This window comes from Cladophialophora immunda, assembly GCF_000835495.1.
Source record: "Cladophialophora immunda strain CBS 83496 unplaced genomic scaffold supercont1.4, whole genome shotgun sequence".
Taxonomy (NCBI): Eukaryota; Fungi; Ascomycota; class Eurotiomycetes; order Chaetothyriales; family Herpotrichiellaceae; genus Cladophialophora; species Cladophialophora immunda.
In genome coordinates, this window is record NW_015622544.1 from 1,006,730 (window position 1) to 1,025,014 (window position 18,285).

Sequence of the window (18,285 nt, forward strand, 5' to 3'; positions counted from 1 at the left end):
GAGATAACTATACTATAGTCGTTGCATAGATGATAACGAATACAGCATACTGACAGCTCGGGACAAACAGAACACAAAGAAGCCGGACACCTGCAGAATATAAATGTGCCATCTCCCTGCCTGACTCGCGTTCAGTTCGCTTTGACAGGCTCCAATCTCCCCTCTGTGCGACCGTCGATCCTCACATCGAATCTGACCGTGCCGTCCTGCGACGCAACGGCCTCCTTGCCCATCAAGCTGTACTTCTCGCCGGGCACGCACCCCTTAAACCCCAAGCCAAACACCCCCGGCTCGCGCCCGTGGTACAGGACGAGATCCACACTCTCGCCGTCGCGACTGTAGCACTTGGCCACCAGCACGTCCGGGAACGCGACCTCCTCGAGGACCGGGGCGCGCGAGACCTGCTGGGGCGGCCCGCGCTGGATCATGGCGGTCCAGTCCTGGAACCGGCCCAGGCGGGCCCGCAGCGTGGTGCCTTGCCAGAGGGTGCTGAGGCCGCGGTTCTTGAGCGCACCCGTCCCCGTGGCGATCGCCGGGTGGTACTCGTCGTCGATCTGGCGCAGGAGCTCGCGGCGCAGCGCCTCGTCGCCGTACTCGGCCGCCGCGGCCGCGCAGATGCACCGGATCGCCCCCTCGCCGGACTTGTAGTTGCCCGCGTCCAGCATGTCGGCGCCCAGCAGGTTGCGCACCTCCAGGCGGCCATTCTCGTCGTACTGGAGCGTTTCTCTCTTGGCGAATGCTGGACAAACGTCAATACCAAACGTTATTCATTACACTTTTGGGGGTCTGGGAGGGGGTTATATATGTATCAGAGGGCAAGCAGAGGGAGAGAAGGAGAGAGGCTTACCCCAGTTCCGGTGCGCGATGTGAGGCAGATACGACGCGCAGAGCAGCGAGTTGACCATGTCGGACATGGCACCCGCGAGGCCTGGAATCTGGACGCAGTTTCTGTCAGTGGCCGCTCCATGAAAGCCCTCGCGCGCAAAGACTTACCGTGAAGCCGGTTAGTTCGCTGCGGATCGGCAGGATGGTCCCATCTGGCTCGCTGAACTCGGTCTCGAGGGCGTGCTCGAATCGCCCGCGCAAGTCCTCGCCGTACTTGTTCCCCAGGAGACGATCGGTGAGGAGGATGCCGCCAATGCCAACCAGGCTGAGAAGAACCAAACTGTTAGTCTGACACCGAACCATCGACCGGTCGAGCCCGCCCCGGCGAAATGAGAGATCATCGAGAAAACTTACTTGCAGGGCGTGTAGAGCCAGTTGGGCTCGCAGGGGTAGAGGCAGTAGGCCGCCTCGTTCATGTTTCTGTAGACCGCGTCGGCAACGCCCTGGACGTCGTAGGGGAACTTGAGCGTGTCGGTGATCTCAAAGGTCATGCTGCCCGGCTTGGTGTACCGGTCGTCGCCCGTGTTGGACTGGTAGATGCCCACGGCCTGGAGGATGTATCCCGTCACCATGATGTTGTCTTTCTTGCACGGGTCCCAGTCGTGGGCGTTGAATTTGCCGGCCATAGACTCCCATTTCCAGAATCTGCAAGCATGGGAGATGTATGTCAGCAGGGAGAACTCAACTGCATACCCCTCGAGGGTCGACGCTTACTCCATCACCTTCTTCGTGAAGCTAGAGACGAAATGTCAGCACTGGCCATGTCAAATTGCTGGGGTGGGAAAATAACCCACCTCTTGTCAATGGCGTTGCGCTGTGCCTGAGACAGATAGCCGTGGAAATTGGGGCAGTACACGTTCTGATACAGGCCCAGGCAGTTGACGGCCTCGTACAGCTGATACCGGATGGCCGACGTCTGGAACTGGTCGATCACGTCGTGGTAGGAGAAGTCGTCCTTGGGCGTCAGGCCGAGCTCCAGGTACCATTGCACGAAGCGCAGCGTCTTCTCGTCGACCTCGCGCGTGCCGGGCTCGGGCGCCGCGACCGCTTCCGTTTGGTTCTTTTGGACTTCCTCGACCAGGTAGTTGTTGCGGGCAGCTCGCTTCTTCCGTGCCTCGGCGTTGGCTCGCTTGCAGGCGAAGGCGAGGTAGATGATCCCGCCGACGCACACCGCGGACATCAGGGGACCGGCGAGTTCCAGGACGGATTCTTTGGCCAGCGCGGCTGAGAGCGCGGCGGTACCGACCCAGAGCAGAATTGGGAATATCAACCCGCCCATCCCGAACCAAGCAAAGAGAACCAATGGGATCAAAGCACAGGAGACGACAAACGACAGGATCGATGGGATGGTGCAGACGGCCACGAGACCCGCCCCCGGGAAGAGAAGACCCAGTCCAGCCGCGCGCAGAGCTGGGGACTGGAACTTGTAGAAAGAGGTGAGCCCTGCGGCGAACAAGCAGGCATATTGCACGAGGGTTCGACGTTGATAATGCCATTTCGTGAGACCGGCTCCCGCGTTGTCGGGCACGAGCACATCTGAAGAGAGAACAGTGAGCCAACACGGTCGAAGCGAGGGAGATTGCACCAGCCGCAACCGTACCATGCCAGTTGAAATCGCCCACGAGGGATTTCTCAGACGCCTTGCTAGAGCTGGATTTGGTCTGCTCTCGGGCAGGAGCTGTAGCCGTCTGCATGGAGTTGAGTATCTGTGCGTTTTCTCTATGGCGGCACCACGCTTACCATAGTCGCCATTGCGAGGACACCAGGTTGCCTGAAACTTGCAATAGTACCCCTATACTTGATAGACACTGCGAAGAAAAAGAAGAGAAAGACGACCGTAGAACGGCCACACCACGTAAGGCCTGGGATCGGACTCTTATGCCTGGACTGGACCCTCACCTATCAAGTCGACCTTACCAAGGCATCTTACCTAGGTAGCCACACTGAATGTGTTTTCCTGGTATCCATGTCTGCTGCGTAGGCCAGTCTCTGGCTTGCCTCGTCTAACCCCGCAGTATTGCATTCGAGAAGCAGATTTGCGGGGAGCTGCTCGATAGGTGTGTGGTGCCTATGGTTCGCTTATGCAAATCGCACGAATCATTGCCAATGACTCGAGTGACATCCGGGAGTTTGGTAATAAAAGTCCCAGTCACCCCCCGGGTCTGAGAGTTTGCGAGCGAAGGGGGAAACAAGCTATATGTTCGCTGCGAGAGGATGTGACGAGGGTCCGCCTTCCGGCCTGGATCGATGCATCTCTGGCCCCTCCTGGGGCCTCCGATTCCTCACCTAGCCTCCGTCTGATCATATCTCGATGCTGTCGATTCGATCCAAGGCTCGCCCAAGGCACGAGTCGTGCTTTCTGACTCGGAGCTGAGAGGGGGAGCAATGAGCTCCGAAAGGCGAGCAGCCTTCTCCTTCTCGATCACTAATGCGTTCTGGAAGGAGTCAGAAAAGCTGAGAACTTCGTCTCTGCCATGAGGCTTCCATTGGCTGATCTGGGGCTCCCTCGACCACGCGGCTAACCTCGGTCAGGAAGGTTGCTGCTTGTAGGTCGAGGAGTGGCCATCCGAGGTACTTTGCCAGCCGCCATGGCAACTCTAGCCGTGTAGATCGCGTCTTGAGGACCCAGACGTTGTTGGATGTGCCCAAACGGATCATGGCATGGCGTCGATGCCTCTAGAAACCCATTTGTGCATCCCGAGGTGATTAACCGGTCTCGACCTGCCCCGCGCTTCGATTGCCCCTCGTCTTGTAAATATCGACGCCGGTGTCATAAAGCAAGTTTGTTTTCCGTTGCCGTGGTATTTTCTGCTATCCTTGGCCTCTCGAGTTGCCAAAAAGTCTTTCTGAAAGAAACTGTTCATACCGCAAGTGACGCCTTCAAGATGGGTTCGATCTCAGGTCCAGGATTTGACGTTTTCAACGGGTTTTACAACACCATCAATGGGAAGTTGTCCAGCACAGAGAAAACCAGACACGGCATCAATCCCGCCACAGGCAAGCCAAACCCAGAAGTCCCAGTATCTACCCCTAAGGACGTCGACGATGCTGTAGCCGCTGCCAAGGAAGCATTCAAGACGTGGTCGCAGACTCCATACGAGAAGCGACGGGACGCCGTCTTGGCCTTTGCCGATGGCCTTGAGAAATATGCCAATGACTTTGGAAAGCTCCTGACCCAAGAGCAAGGAAAACCGGTAAGGACGTGCCAGGACGACCAAGTAGTCGCTGTGCTAAATCGCCATAACCACAGATTCAATTCGCCATTGGCGAGGCCAACACAGGTGTCCACTGGATGCGGGCTTTGTCCAAGCTGGAACTCAAGGAAGAGGTCGTTGAAGAGAACGAGGAGAAAAAAACCATTGTCCGATATACACCTCTCGGGGTCACCGTGGGCATCGTACCTTGGAACTTTCCCATTCATCTGGCTTGCGGCAAGATTGCTCCTTCTGTCCTCACCGGTAACCCGATCATCATTAAGCCATCGCCCTTTACACCGTACTGCGACTTGAAGCTCGGTGAACTCGCTCAACAATACTTCCCTCCTGGTGTTGTTCAGGTCCTGAGCGGCGACGACAATCTGGGTCCTTGGCTCACCGCGCATCCTGGCCCTGATAAGATCAGCTTTACCGGATCGACGGTGACTGGCAAGAAGGTTATGGAGAGCGCGGCCAAGACACTGAAGCGAGTGACCTTGGAGCTGTAAGTGTGGTTTTCCGATTATCCGTGCCTCTCACTCACATTTATAGGGGTGGCAAAGATCCCGCTATTATCTGCAAGAACGTTGACATCAACGCCGTTGCCCAAAAGGTATAAGTTGTCCTTGACCCGAGCTCGTCCGATGGCGGTCACTAATACTGACGGCAGATTGCTACCCTTGCCTTCCTTAACTCAGGTCAGATTTGCTTGGCCATCAAGCGTATCTATGTCCACGAGTCCATCCACGACAAGTTTAGAGATGCCATGGTCGAGTTCACCAAGACATTAAAGGTTGGCGACGGTAGTGAGGAGGGAGTCTTCCTTGGACCTATCCAAAACAAGATGCAGTATGAGAAAGTCAAGGTATGTTTTGCGCCCGTCGTGTGCAGTGCGTCTGCCCTTGGTTCTTATTTCTCTGACGCTATTGTAGACCTTCTTCAACGACATCGAAAAGGAGAAATGGACCGTCGCAGTTGGTGGCAAGAATGAGGACAAGCCTGGTTACTTCATCACACCCACCATCATCGATAAGCCTGCAGATAACTCGAGAATCGCCACAGAGGAACCATTTGGCCCCATTGTCCCTCTCATGACCTGGACCGATGAAGACGATGTCATTGCTCGTGCCAACAACACCAAGATGGGTCTTGGAGCTTCTGTGTGGTCTGATGACTTGGATGAGGCTGCTCGCATTGCTCGACAGCTTGACGCTGGTAGCGTCTGGGTGAACACCCATCTTGAGGTTGACCCCAACGCGCCTTTTGGTGGCCACAAGGAGAGCGGTATTGGTTTCGAATGGGGCATTGGCGGCCTCAAGTCGTTCTGCAATGTCCAGAGCTTGTTCTTGAAGAAGAAGACTTCGGCATAAGTTGGCAGCTAGGAACAATGACTGTACTTTATGCACACCCCGATCTTGCGCGTCAGAAACCTTCGTTCTCTGGATGATTGCTGTTGTGAGGCATCGAAATGACAATCAAGAGCATCAAGGTAGATTCGACGGAGTTATTCAAATGTCCCGTCTACCAAACACGGCTTGAAAGTCCATATTGCTATGGGCTCACCTACCTCGTATGAAGTAACAGATGGTCGCATACTGAAGCTGTTCGTCCACTGAATCTTCCAGTTCGTTGGCTTCTGCCTCATGCGAATAGGGCTGAAGCCCCTTTTACTCTCACAATCTCTCTCTAATACTCCACCGTATTAAGATTGCCAAGCGTACGGTGGGCTATATACCCGTACTAGCGCAGAGGAATAATTGCGCGACGGAATTGGCAAGTAAACGAATGAGGACAGACATGCACTTTGCAGGCTGAAGTTGCGGCACACGATCAACGGAGGGTTGAGCGTCCGTCGTACCTTGCATATATGACTTTGCACGGATACCACAGCGTTCGTCCATCGAGGACGTTCGCACCTCTCACATCCTCCCCAAATGGCGACGCCTTCTGCCGCTCCCGCTCCGCAATCTGCGCCTGCGGTCAACGGCACCTCGAACCTTGAACTCGACGTATCCAAGCTGCACACCCTGCCGACCGAGCAGCAAGACTTGTACCTGTTGACCTTCGTCTCCGATTTCCAGCGCCATGTCGAACAACTGTCCGCAGAGGCTCTGCCTTCCTATCAAGCTTCGATCAAGAAGGAAGTTATCAAGATCGTTGGACTGGGTTCTCCGGTCCCATCCCGTGTGATTCGAAACGGCCTCGGAAGGATTCTAGCAGATGCGTTCGGTCGTGGCAGCCACAGTCTCCTCTACGAAACCATCAACGATCTCTTAGCCATATTGAATGCGGGAAAGACGGACAAGGAGTTGGGTTCAAAACATGCGGCGGTGGTTTGTCTAGGGGCCCTTTTCCGCGCCGCCGGAGACAGTGCTATTAGTCTCTCTGGCCTCACGGTCGCGACAGTTCTTAAGCTCTTGAAGTCTTCCCATGCCGGAGTCAGGGGGTGTGTCTTCAGAGCGCTCGGCGGACTGATCATTGGCATAAAACGAAGCTTGGATGAGCATGTTGCTCGGGATATCTGGAAACAAGCCCGGCATGCTGCAACAAGCGAAAAATCAACCTTTGTTCAGAGATGTGCATGTTCGTGTCTTCGCAGTCTGGCCAGTGAGACCGGGTACTTCAACAATTCGAATGACTTTGACAGCCTCAAAACAACCATCTGGAAAGCATTCGACGGTTCCACACCATCTGTCAGGCATGCCGCCGCCGCCGCCATGGCGGCTGCACTGAACCAAGCTTATTCTGCGAACGGCAACGCCGAGGTGCCGGTGCTACGGAAACCGAAAAAGTCCAAGAAGCCGGGCGACGATCTGGATGAGGAAGTCGACGCTGAACGACCTGGCTCGCCTTCACTTGGACAAGTCAAAGCTTCTATGCGACTGACGTTTTCTTTGAACGAAGTGCTTCGGGTCCTGTCGCAGCAGTATTGCCGGGCGTCGACAACAAACAGATCTCGTGCTGGCATTGCGGTTTGTTACAAATATCTGCTTCACTTGCTACCTCGGAAAGCCTTGGAGGAAAACTATGCCTCGATAGCGGTGCATACGTATGCAGACTTGCTGAACCATCCAACCATTTCATTCAACCGACATCGATTGCTCCTTACCCGCAAACTGGTCCAATGGATCCTTGCCGATGTGACGTTCTTGTTGACGGAGAACGCTCAAGTCAATGCGGCGCGCTACCTCATTAATGACGTTGTCAAGAACTACCCTCAAGTGCTTCCAGAAAGACGCGAACCATCAAAGCGGATCCTGGCTGGAGCCTTGACTACTCTGACAGACTTGTTGTTGCGCTTAGGACCGGCTGCCAGCGTATTCCAGGATTCGTGTCGAGAAGCATTATTCCAAGTCATCCAGCACCCGAGCCACACGGTACAGAGCCATGCCGCTCAATGCCTCAGGGCTTTTATCCTCGCGTCTCCCACCCAGCTCATGCGTACCATCGAGCACGCTATGGCGCAATTGCAAAAAGAATTTCAGCCGTCCGAGGCCAAGCAACCACACCGAAAGTCAATCGGGTTTGCCGCAGCCATTGCAGTCGCTGTGAGTTGTGCGCGCCAGAGACCGCTATATGGCTCCGTCCAGACATATTCTGCCATCTTCATCTTTGCCACGGACTTACTGAAGTCAAGTGCAGCCGCCGAACTACGGCTTTCGGCAATGCAAGTGCAGGTCGCTTGGACCTTGATTGGGGGTCTGATGAGCTTGGGACCAAGCTTTGTTAAAGTACACCTGAATCAGCTCATGTTACTCTGGCGAAATGCACTGCCTCCTCCGCTGACCCACGAAAATGCCGGGAAAAGAGGCCATTTGGAGCTCAGCTTTTTGTCCCACGTCCGCGAATGTGCTCTGAGCGCTCTGCTCATGTTTCTCTCCTCTTGCAGTGGGCTGGTCACGACGGATGGGTCGAAGCGAATCTCAACCATGCTGCATAACACTATACTTTTCCTCGACAGCTTGCCACCTGCTCGAGAGTCAGAGGACGTATCCCACCGATTATTACCGGCTCTTCAGTTGCAGGACTTTGCGATATTGCTCCGCCGACGTGTGCTCCAATGCTTCATTTCTTTGGTCAGCCTGAAGCACCTCGAACAAGGCGACGTTGTGTCTCACTCGGATTTGATTGGCCTTACAATGAGGACGTTCACCGACCCGGAACGCCCGGTCCTGAAGAGCTTGGAAGCATCATTGGCAAATACGGCGAGCAATTTTGAGGGATTGTGGGCCACCGAGGACAACTGGAGCTTCGGCGTCAGCAATTTGGCAGACAGTTTCGACACCTATCTGCCCTTCGAGAATCACATTGAACCGAGCACTGACATATACACTGAACAGGAGGTGTCTGTACCAGACATCTTGGTCCGGTGTCCTGCCTTGCCAGCAATTGAACACGATCCCGCCTTACTCTCAAGGCCAGATAACCGACTGGACGAAGCGGAGATCAGTTCACCCGCAACATCTTGTGTGAATCTGGCAATCAAGCTCTTCGCCATATCGTTGCCCCTTCAGTCTCCCCGAATTCAAGAGAGCACCGTGGAGCAGCTGATCACTGCTGTCTCTCAGCCTCTGCAACGTGAACCGGGCAGAAAAGCAGCAATGCAGATCAACACCGCCCTCGCTTTTCTATGCGCGCTCGCTGTTGCTAACAACGAAACCCCATACAATTCTGGGAAAATGCATGTCGGCGCGGTGGGACAAGTCATCACTGAACTCTTGGACAGATACCTGTGCAACTCCGATCCAATTCTGCGGCATATAGCTGCTCGTGCCATAGGCCGCATATGCAATCTGGCTGGAACCCAATTCACCAACAGGGAAGTCAAGGTCCTCATTGACACAATCGTGGCAAATCGAGATCCTAGCGCTCGTGCTGGGTGTGCGCTTGCCCTCGGGTACATACACTCAGAAGTAGGCGCCATGGCAGCCAGTCTTCATATCAAATCTATCGTCGGCGTTCTCCTGTCATTGTGCAGTGATAGCCACACAACCGTCCATTACTGGGCTCTCAAAGGATTGCTCCTGGTGGCCGAATCCGCTGGACTGGCATTTTCCACATACGCCACAAGCACCCTGGGCCTCCTTGCACAACTGTACTCAAGTGACAATCACAACGAGGAAGCTGCGTCGCTGGCGACATCTAATCTTGAGCTTGAGCTTTTTACACCTTTGGCTATTGCACAATGCGTAGACAGCATAGTCAACGTCTTGGGCCCTGACCTGCAAGATGTTTCCAAGGCTCGCAATTTGATCCTGGTACTGATCGGCTACTTGCAGAAAGAGCCTTCGGCACGACTGCGCAGTGCAAGTTATCAATGCCTCCGTCATCTGTGCATGTATGCGCCTGCACATCTTCAATTTGCCAAATACGTCTTGGATCTGCAAGCCAATCTTTCGTCTGATGAGGATCTCCTGCAGTCCGCTGCGATGAAAGGCCTGGGAGAATTGATGAAAAGGAATTCGTCTGAAGTTGCGCGCGTGGCGACTTCTAAGCTGAGCGATGATCTGTGGACACGCTTGGATGACAACCCAGACAATAAATCCTTACAGGGGATGCTGCAGAATTGGATGCAGCAAACCATTCTTGTTGACACGGCCGCATGGATCGACAAATGCCAAAGCATACTGTCCAGGACGAGAACAAAGGCTTCGGCACCCTCCCGAGTCGCCACGGCGAAGACAGCCATGCCGGACTTGGCAGATGAAGAAGTTGCGGGCTTCGCTGCTGCAGCGGCAGCTGCACAAGGTGAAGGTCCCGATGCTGCGCCTGAAGGTCAAGAGTTTCTTCGCTGGCAGACAAGAGACTTTGCTATGCGGTTGCTCAGCGAATCAATGGATATCATCCAAGTGGCCATGTCCCCGGATCGAGTCATTCCTGCCGAAGAAGTGTTACAGGGCAAAGTCGCGGATGTGATTCGCGTAGCCTTTTCGGCCTCGACCGCCAACGTGGTCGAGCTTCGCATCTGGGGTCTTCGAATAATTGATCAGATCCTGAAATTATTTGGCAAGACTCCGGATCCTGATTTCTTGGAAGCCTCGCTTCTCGAGCAGTATCAAGCACAGATCAGCTCGGCTCTGACACCGGCCTTCGCCGCGGACTCGTCTCCAGAACTAGCGGCCGAAGCCATCGGCGTATGCGCTACCTTTGTTGCTACAGGGATAGTCACGAACGCGGAACGCATGGGCCGTATATTCAAGGTTCTTGCCGTGGGGGTGGACAATCTTACACAACCGGTTCCAGAAGCCGCGATTGGTGATCTGAAAAACCTCAGCCCAAATGCACAGGCCATGCTTAAGATGGGGATCCTGTCTGGCTGGGCACAGCTGCAGCTGGCGAGTTCTGACCAACCGTTTTTGGAAGAGATTCTGCAGCCATTCATTCCCAAACTCGCGCCGCTTTGGCTGACATCGCTACAAGAGTTTGCCGGCTTGCGATTTGAACCAGAGATCTCAGATACCTTAGGAGGCGAGATTGCTGGCGGAAACTTGGACGAACGATACGCTTCCTTCAACAGAGAAGTACGGCTGAGGTTCTACCAGAGGAATTGGCTGAGTATTGTAGATGCCATTGCTGTACTTGTGGAAAAAGACAGCGAATCTGTGTTCGACGCACTCGATAACAAACGCAATTCCGCAGTTGACGGCCCCGCAGACGAAGCTGCTGCCCCTGGAAGAGATATGAGCTTCCGTGAGGAACCCGTTGCGTTCTTTTTCATCCTATTCGGACTGGCTTTCGAGGCCTTGGTGACCCAGGCTAGGGAAGATCCTTCCCAGGCGCTATCAATTCTGCAAGCTCTAAGGAAGATACTGACTCCTGAGGTCTGTGGCAATGCGATCTACGAAGAGGCCGTGTTTAATGAAACAACGGATACCTTGGACCGTCTCGCTCTGACGAGCACGAGAGAGACGCAGAGCGTTTTAGTTGAAATAGCCCGGAATTTGTCACTGGATCACATCGCGGCGAAGAATCAAGATCGTGATGAGAAGCTCTCAGATGACATTGAACAACTCTTTGAGCTGACGAGAATCATCATTCTGGTCTTGACAGGTCTGATACCGACCCTCGAAGATCCACCTGGCCCTGCGTTTCGAAGGCTTGGGGACGATGGCATTGCTCTCGTGCAACTCTGCTTCCAGGCGCTAGTGGACGTGGCGTCAATATTTCCGGCCATCATTCGGGCGGATCTACACGCCTGTATCATTCACAGCTACTGTACCCTTCTTGCGACGGGCGTGTGCCAGGATGAAGTGCTGCCACAGATCATGCCCATATTCAAAGCGTTCCTCCAGGATGTTGTCCAGTCCGGCTCTGATGAGGTTAATTCAAGGCTAGTCCGCGGGTGCCTGTATCGCATGCTGTCAATCTTGGCTGTCGCTCAGCGCCGAGAAAACGAACATGCCATCACCTGTGCAAAGAATACTTTGCTGTCCATGACGATCTTGCTCACCACAGCCAGCTCAGTCGTTCCAGCCAACGACGAGCTGATCATAAGATCACTTTCGGAGCTACTCGACTGTCTTCAGGACGTGGGCCTTGCAAAGATCGCTGCTGGCTGTATGCGGTCGTTGCTTGTCACAAATCCCAAAACACCTTGCGATGACGCAGTGGGCAGGATTCTATGGACTCGACTGATTCCATACGTGAGCGATCCTGAGGCAGAGGATCCAGAGAGTGTCAAGACAGCATTGACACAAGCTCTCGTCGCGGCTGTGGTGTCTATCAAAGCCGCTGGCCGATTTGCCGCCATGTCCATATTGGTGCCATTACTCCTGCTTCGTGCTAAACAGATCCCCAAAGGAAGTAGCTTGGAGGCGATGCGGAAAGAGAGCGCCGCGAGACTGCTCGAGCTTGTGGCGACGGACCAGATAGCATTCAGAATGACAGTCGCTCTGCTGGATGAAGAACAGCGCTCAGATTTGGAAAGCCTACTGCGTGCCGCCGGAGTTGGGAGAAAACAGGAGGCGACTTCAGAGGAAAGTGTGCAAGCGAGGCCGGCAATTGAACTGCGCATGGATTTTGGATGAAAGTAAAGTAGCATAGCCCATATATAGAACTCAAGAAGATGGTGGAATGACAATAGACCCTTGCACTCTCATAGAACCGCGTCGAGCTCTTCGTGAACAGTGGCTGCTCTGGGCGTAGAGTCCTCAGCCTGTTCGAGGTGCTCCCGCTCTCATTGGTGCTTGGCATGAGCCCATATGGTAACTTTGGACGAGGCTCGCTCAACCAAAACTTTAATCCGTGCATGGCCTTTTCATCAAGTCCCTATATCACTCAGTTTCTACTCCAATTTCTGTTTGCATAGAAGGAAATAAAGAGAAAGGACATCGACTTTGATCCTTGCAGCGTCTCTCCGCCGGCAAAGACAGAATGGAGTACGATCCCAAAGTCCCGACCTACCAGACGTCGGACCCCACATCCTTTGCTCACAAGTCTGCACGGGAGCGATGGCCGGCCATAATCACAGGCGCCATAGACGACGTTCACCGGACCGTCTCCAAGCTGCCCGACTCGGACAAGGATGCCTTGGCAGAGGGCAAATCCATCATCTCGACGCTCGGGTCGCTAAAGTACGAGTTACAACATAATCGGAAATTGTCGCCGATCCCGGACGACGGGTACCCGGACGTGGAAGGATACAACCAGGAGCTGGCGGCGCGGGGGCCCCCGACGTGGCACAACGTCGAGTGGCTGTTCGCGGAATGCTACCTGTACCGCCGAGTGGCGACGCTGTTCTCGACGGCCCAGACCCGGTTCTGGCGCGACTACGACCCGTTCTACCGGCAGAAGATGGAGACGTTCAAGTCGTCGCGGCCGGCGGTGCTGGAGCTCGCGGCCGAGTACCGCGCGATCATGGCGCGGATCCAGTCCTCCAAGGCGCACGCGCCGGTGGCGGCCGGGGTGACGGACGCGCGGCAGATCGAGGACGCCGAGAGGCTGCTGTTCGTCGAGATGGCCGAGATCTGCCTGTGGGGCAACGCCACGGACCTGTCGCTCCTCACCAGCCTGACGTACGAGGACATCCAGAAGCTGCAGGGCAGCGGCGCGCGCAAGGAGGCGGAGAAGAACGTCCTGGTCAACGACCTGGGGCGGGCGTTCCAGGTGCTTCACGCCGCGCACCGCGCCGGCAAGGGGCGGCGCCGCGTCGACATCGTGCTGGACAACGCCGGCTTCGAGCTCTTCGTCGACCTCGTGCTGGCCGGGTACTTGCTCGCCACGGGCCTGGCCACCGAGGTCGTCCTGCACCCAAAGGACATCCCCTGGTTCGTCAGCGACGTCGTGCCCAAGGACTTCCAGGCCCTGCTCCAGGCCATGGCCGACCCGAAGGCGTTCTACGAGAAGAAGAATAATCCCGATGACGACGACAACGCCGGGAAGACATCGTCGCCGCCACCAGCACCGCTGTCGGACGAAGAGGCCGCCAACATCCAATTCCTCTTCGACCACTGGAGCCACCTGCACAGCGAGGGCAAATTGATCCTCCGGCCGAACCGGTTCTGGACCCACGCCGGCAGCTTCTGGCGCATGCCGCACGTCGCGCCGGGCCTGGTGGAGGATCTGAAGGAGAGCGAGCTGGTGATTTTCAAGGGGGACTTGAACTACAGGAAGTTGACTGGCGATGTACGTTTTTCCCTCACCCCATTTCCCCAATTCTTTCCCGCTCGCGCGCTTGAAGCTGTACACACATCGCTACACATCCCTTTCTGCCATGACACGGAAACCCCAGAGTCGGCGCTAACACGGAACCTCGACTCCTGCAGGCTGCCTGGCCCGCCACCACACCCTTCACGGAAGCCATCGGTCCACTCGGCCCGTCATCAGGCATCAGAGTGCTCGCGCTGCGCACATGCAAGGCAGACGTCGTAGTCGGGCTACCCGAAGGCAAGGACGAAGAGACCCGCGGAATGGAAGGCGGCGGCGGCGACTCGGGGGCGAGAATGTGGGCGTGGAGCGGCAAGTGGGCCGTCGTGCAGTTCTCTGATGGCAAGGCTTGAGGACTCACTGGGCTAGAAGAAGCTCTCCGTTTCTTTGTGGTTGTTTCTCCTCAACACAAGCGATCTTTGAGCGCTAGAGCAGCAGGTAGACCAGAGCCTGGACAGGGACAGTTTTAGAAAATAGATGGATGGAGAACAGAGAACTGGTAACAAGTTCCGGGGTCGACAGACAATAGCCAGTGAGGTTCGACGTGATTGATATATTCCACTGGACAGATGAGCATTGACGAGGCTGTAATGGTTATGTGACTAACGTGACCACACCAGATTCACCTGTATCTCGCAGGAGAATGGATCTACTTCCTCACCCACCAAGGGGAGATGGACATATTGTTCTCGGGCAGCCCAATCTCCCTCTTATCATTGCTCGAATAGTGAAAGGATGATGCCCCTTTTCAGCCTTGTTCGGCCAAGGCTGGAACCTTGATGTAAGGCTGTGGAATTGTCGTAGAGTCCGACGAACTCGGGCTTGTAGTCGAATCACTGTGAAATGGTTAGTAGATCAAGTTTGCATGGTACACACTTTCACCATTAGAACTTCTGTATGACACGGCAACTTGGCTTTGGGATCCAGTCAACTGCTTCCTGCGCGTGCCGTCCACAAACCAGTCGCCTCCACGAAAGGATTTCTCCCGCCTCAGAGACGAAACCCCGTTGTTCATCATCAATTCCACAAGCTCCAACCCGAACTCCTTACTGCATTCAATGGTGTGATGCAGAATATGCACCTGGCTAGACACCCAATGAAGGACCCAAACCCGGACGTCGCCGGATAGGTCTTAGACAGAGTGGATCAGTCAGCGAGGCAGTGCAAAATGGACACCCCTTCTTGCATGGGAAACATCTGTTCAGGCAAGCCGGCGAGTCGAGGAGCATGGAAATGCTGAGGCCTGAAGCTAAGAAAGCGATGAGATAGCCATGATGACTCCCGTTCCGAGCCGCAGAGGCACATTTTCTTGCACAAGATCCCCGGCACGGCCTCGGTAGAGAAGAGAGGTCATCGGCGGTCCTCTGAGAAAATCATCTCCGTGCCGAGATGCGATGTTGACGGGCAGATATACGGGGGGAAGAAATAAGCTTGAGCTTGAAAGGAGATCTCGCAAGGGGCGGTTTGGCGGACCGAGATGAGCACCAGGGTGGGCCATCCGGAGGCGGTATGATGTCTGTATTGTGCGGCTTGGAGAGAGTGGATGAGAGGTTGGCGTCAGCGGCAGCAGCTGGCCTTTGGGAGAGGTGGTGTGGTGGGTGTTGTGTTGTGATTGAAGCTGAATCGTAGTAGAGATAGATACGTTGGGTGTGCAGTTGGGTAATTGCATCTTGGTCACCCTTTTACCCGCTGAGGAAGGCTACCAGGCTAGCAATAGGCATACCTGCCCTAGAGAGCTCCCTATTAGGTAGTCCTTAGCAGCGGGAGCCCCCCCTGGCGCCCCTACACTACTAGCTAATCACCTACCCAGCTCCTGTAGCCCGCGAATTCCATGCTCACGCCACGGCGAAAGCCACCTCTGAGTGGGGGCCTCCTAGTGAGCTCGCCGCTAAGCATTACTGGTGCCACTCACCCACGCCTCCACCATGCTCCCTGTGCAGTCTCGGTGCCCCCCCTTGGCCCCCCCTTTGGCTTCAACGCGTTATTGCTTGCTTTCTTGCAGGCGCCGCCAAACAAAGGCGCGATTGTTGGCGTCACTTGCCAGAAATCTTTCCATCCCACGGGCCTCTTTCGCTCCTTCGCACTTCGCAACACCGACATCTCCCTTCAACTCTCTTGTAAAACTAATCCTCTTCGCTCGCTTGCCTGGCTGTTGCTCGATCCAATACCTGACCCTTCGACAATCTATCCTTGCTACCTCCTTCGCCCTAGCCCTTTTTCTCACTCAGCGGCATGCGTTGCTGAGTTTTCTGGCTGAGCCTCCTTTTTCGCCCACCGCCAACCTCGCCCTCACCCTGACCCTCGTTTACCATTCGCCGCGCTCGTTCCTAATTACCTACCACGATATTTTCAATCAGAGACCCCGTGTCCCCATTGGATTACTCTTGCCTCCGCTCGGGACTTTCAGAAACCCCATCAGAACCGCCGAGAGACAAAGTACTTGGTCCTCCATATATCCTCGATCACCGCAAACCGCACTTTTCAAGCCCTTTGTGACTGCGCCCCTCGAACCTCATGCCGATGCCTATTCTTACCTTCGCGATGCCCGTTCCCGACTATGCCAAAGTCGCCAAGGAGGGTAAAAGATCACAGTTGTCGTCCTTCCTTCACTGGGTGCAACTGAAGAAGTACCAATACGAAGTCACTTTCTCCCTCTATATGCTAACCCCGACCGAGAAATTCATTTTCAGTACGTTTTCTGCTGCGCGCTCTCTCATTTGTCCCGCCAGATGACTGATCTCGCCTTCTAGATTTGATCCTATTCCTGCTGGTCTCGATGCTGGTCACCGCCGCGACGCTCTACCTCCCCAACCACCTTGTCGTCATTTATCACCGCATCTGCTACTATATTTCCGGTGAATTCGCCTACAAGACCTCGACAAACGTGTCAGAGAACGCAATTGCTCTCTCGGCGGACGGGCTGCGGATTACTTCAGAGGCGATACAGTCGGTTGTGAACCCAACCTTGCGCGTGGTGGAATCAGCCAGGGAAACCTTAAAAGAACTTTGATACTTTGATGATACCCCCCATGTGCTTTATTGGAGCAGGCGTACGCATGGTCAGGGTTTCCGGGGTTAAACATTCAGGGTGAGGAAATTTTTAATGTACGCGGTGTACTGCTGCTGGATATGGTCACAACTGAGAATCTATCTTGACACGGCGCCCGCGCTGCTTGCTTCAGATATTCAATCACAAGGTCGCTGGATTTCGGAGGAACGAACTTGTTGTGGAGCGCGTTTTGGATTGAGTGGACTGTTTCCCCTGTATTGACACAGACTCCAACAATCAACCGCCACACCTTGCTGTACAGTTGTTCCACCACTGCTCCCGGGTCGCCATAATCCTCACCTGCCCGCTTGTCAATATGCTTTTAGCCACTTTATAATGTACCAGCCCGAGATGGTAAAAATGGACAATATGGTCTTTCGCTCCGGGGTGTTCAATGACGCCATGTTTTTTTCCATTTTGTATTTGCACAGATGCTCCAATGCATGTCCCACAATGTCCCTAGAACATATCCTCCCCGTTGCGCCATCGCCATGCAACCACAGATCCCAGATACCATGCAAATACAGATCCAGCCGAAACCTGATTTGTCGCTGCTCTTTTCAGACCGTCTCTTTCTGCTCGCCGTCCGCTCCTTCGCCCTCACCCTCGTCGCTCCGCGCCCGCCTCTGTCCCGCGAACGCCGCCTTGGCCTGCTCCAGCGCCTCGCTCCGCTGCCTGTCGCGCTGCTCGCGCATGAGGCGCTGGTGGCGCTCGATCTCGGCCCGGATCTCCTCCTTGTCGTAGGGGATCTTGTGCGACTGCTCCGCGGTGGGCCAGAAGCCCGGCACGGCGAAGCGGTTCTCCAGGTTCGTCCCGAAGTAGTACATGTACCCGATGGGGAAGGAGAGGTAGAGGCCAAACTGGATTTGGACGGGAGGTATTAGTAAATTTGGATGGGGAGAAGAGAGGTATGGAGAGGAACGGGGTAAAGAGAAGAGTGGGAAAAGGTAGAGTCTGTAGAGTGATTCAAGGGACGAAATCGGAGGGAGAGAGGGAGGAGAAGAGACGACGGGGAGGGGAGGACGATAGAGTGAGAAGAGAGTGGCGGATGGAACTATGCGGCTCGGGGAATGTTCCTGTAGATTTATGTAGATTTAGATACGTGGGATAAAGGTACCTTGAAGATTTCCAGGTTCGTCCCGCGCAGCGTGCGCTCGAGGAATTTGCGAACCATCACCGCTGTTGTCGCCGGCTCGCAGGCATGCAGCTTTCTTAGTGCTATGGGTGACCTGCGGAGGACGGAAGAGAAGGGTAGGCTCGGAGTTCAAATGCACGGGGCAGAGAACCGGGAAGGGAGGAGAAGTTGGGGGAGAATGAACAAGCACGAGGCCGGAACTGCAGCTTTGAGGAATATGTCGACGGCGAGAGGGTGTTGGGAGGTGGTAGTGGAGCTGGGAACGAGTGGCATGACCTGTTCAACGTCCCCGGTTTTTTTCTTTGGCGAACGAAGCTTCCCTTTTTCGCAGCCTCGTCGCAATCTGGCGCGGAGCAAGCAGAGCCTCGCGTGTGTTG

The 18,285-nt window shown here is 55.0% G+C and overlaps 6 protein-coding genes across 6 annotated transcripts; 4 read left to right on the forward strand and 2 right to left on the reverse strand.

Moving 5' to 3' along the window:
• Positions 1-107: 107 nt before the first annotated feature.
• On the reverse strand, positions 108-2,637 carry PV07_06747 (uncharacterized protein; the record flags this gene model as incomplete). The annotated part of the gene is made up of 8 exons (XM_016393761.1): positions 108-739; positions 848-935; positions 994-1,150; positions 1,240-1,530; positions 1,600-1,620; positions 1,680-2,421; positions 2,486-2,573; positions 2,626-2,637. 8 exons carry the CDS (start codon positions 2,635-2,637, stop codon positions 132-134), a joined length of 2,007 nt encoding a protein of 668 aa, XP_016247180.1. The 3' UTR covers positions 108-131.
• A 989-nt stretch (positions 2,638-3,626) lies between these two features.
• PV07_06748 (uncharacterized protein) lies at positions 3,627-5,667 on the forward strand. Its single transcript, XM_016393762.1, has 5 exons — positions 3,627-4,079; positions 4,136-4,584; positions 4,632-4,692; positions 4,750-4,944; positions 5,012-5,667. Exons 1-5 carry the CDS (start codon positions 3,771-3,773, stop codon positions 5,447-5,449), a joined length of 1,452 nt encoding a protein of 483 aa, XP_016247181.1. The 5' UTR covers positions 3,627-3,770; the 3' UTR covers positions 5,450-5,667.
• Positions 5,668-5,876: 209 nt separating this feature from the next.
• Positions 5,877-12,182, forward strand: PV07_06749 (uncharacterized protein). Its single transcript, XM_016393763.1, has one exon. The coding sequence runs from the start codon at positions 6,014-6,016 to the stop codon at positions 12,104-12,106; it is 6,093 nt and encodes a 2,030-aa protein (XP_016247182.1). The 5' UTR covers positions 5,877-6,013; the 3' UTR covers positions 12,107-12,182.
• A 164-nt stretch (positions 12,183-12,346) lies between these two features.
• PV07_06750 (uncharacterized protein) lies at positions 12,347-14,316 on the forward strand. Its single transcript, XM_016393764.1, has 2 exons — positions 12,347-13,703; positions 13,844-14,316. The coding sequence occupies exons 1-2, from the start codon at positions 12,453-12,455 to the stop codon at positions 14,075-14,077; spliced, it is 1,485 nt and encodes a 494-aa protein (XP_016247183.1). The 5' UTR covers positions 12,347-12,452; the 3' UTR covers positions 14,078-14,316.
• Positions 14,317-15,742: 1,426 nt separating this feature from the next.
• On the forward strand, positions 15,743-17,174 carry PV07_06751 (uncharacterized protein). The gene is made up of 2 exons (XM_016393765.1): positions 15,743-16,413; positions 16,475-17,174. The coding sequence occupies exons 1-2, from the start codon at positions 16,239-16,241 to the stop codon at positions 16,732-16,734; spliced, it is 435 nt and encodes a 144-aa protein (XP_016247184.1). The 5' UTR covers positions 15,743-16,238; the 3' UTR covers positions 16,735-17,174.
• On the reverse strand, positions 16,811-18,177 carry PV07_06752 (uncharacterized protein). The gene is made up of 2 exons (XM_016393766.1): positions 17,891-18,177; positions 16,811-17,633 (listed from the first exon to the last, which is right to left on the reverse strand). The coding sequence occupies exons 1-2, from the start codon at positions 17,945-17,947 to the stop codon at positions 17,334-17,336; spliced, it is 357 nt and encodes a 118-aa protein (XP_016247185.1). The 5' UTR covers positions 17,948-18,177; the 3' UTR covers positions 16,811-17,333.
• Positions 18,178-18,285: the final 108 nt, after the last annotated feature.

Coding starts and splice junctions, on each gene's coding strand:
- PV07_06748 (XM_016393762.1), top strand. CDS start 3,771: ATGGGTTCGATCTCAGGTCCAGGATTTGACGTTTTCAACGGGTTTTAC. Junction 4,693..4,749: donor TCAACGCCGTTGCCCAAAAG/GTATAAGTTGTC, acceptor TACTGACGGCAG/ATTGCTACCCTTGCCTTCCT. Junction 4,945..5,011: donor TGCAGTATGAGAAAGTCAAG/GTATGTTTTGCG, acceptor ACGCTATTGTAG/ACCTTCTTCAACGACATCGA.
- PV07_06749 (XM_016393763.1), top strand. CDS start 6,014: ATGGCGACGCCTTCTGCCGCTCCCGCTCCGCAATCTGCGCCTGCGGTC.
- PV07_06750 (XM_016393764.1), top strand. CDS start 12,453: ATGGAGTACGATCCCAAAGTCCCGACCTACCAGACGTCGGACCCCACA. Junction 13,704..13,843: donor ACAGGAAGTTGACTGGCGAT/GTACGTTTTTCC, acceptor CGACTCCTGCAG/GCTGCCTGGCCCGCCACCAC.
- PV07_06751 (XM_016393765.1), top strand. CDS start 16,239: ATGCCGATGCCTATTCTTACCTTCGCGATGCCCGTTCCCGACTATGCC. Junction 16,414..16,474: donor GACCGAGAAATTCATTTTCA/GTACGTTTTCTG, acceptor CTCGCCTTCTAG/ATTTGATCCTATTCCTGCTG.
- PV07_06752 (XM_016393766.1), bottom strand. CDS start 17,947: ATGGTTCGCAAATTCCTCGAGCGCACGCTGCGCGGGACGAACCTGGAA. Junction 17,634..17,890: donor CGAACCTGGAAATCTTCAAG/GTACCTTTATCC, acceptor GTCCAAATCCAG/TTTGGCCTCTACCTCTCCTT.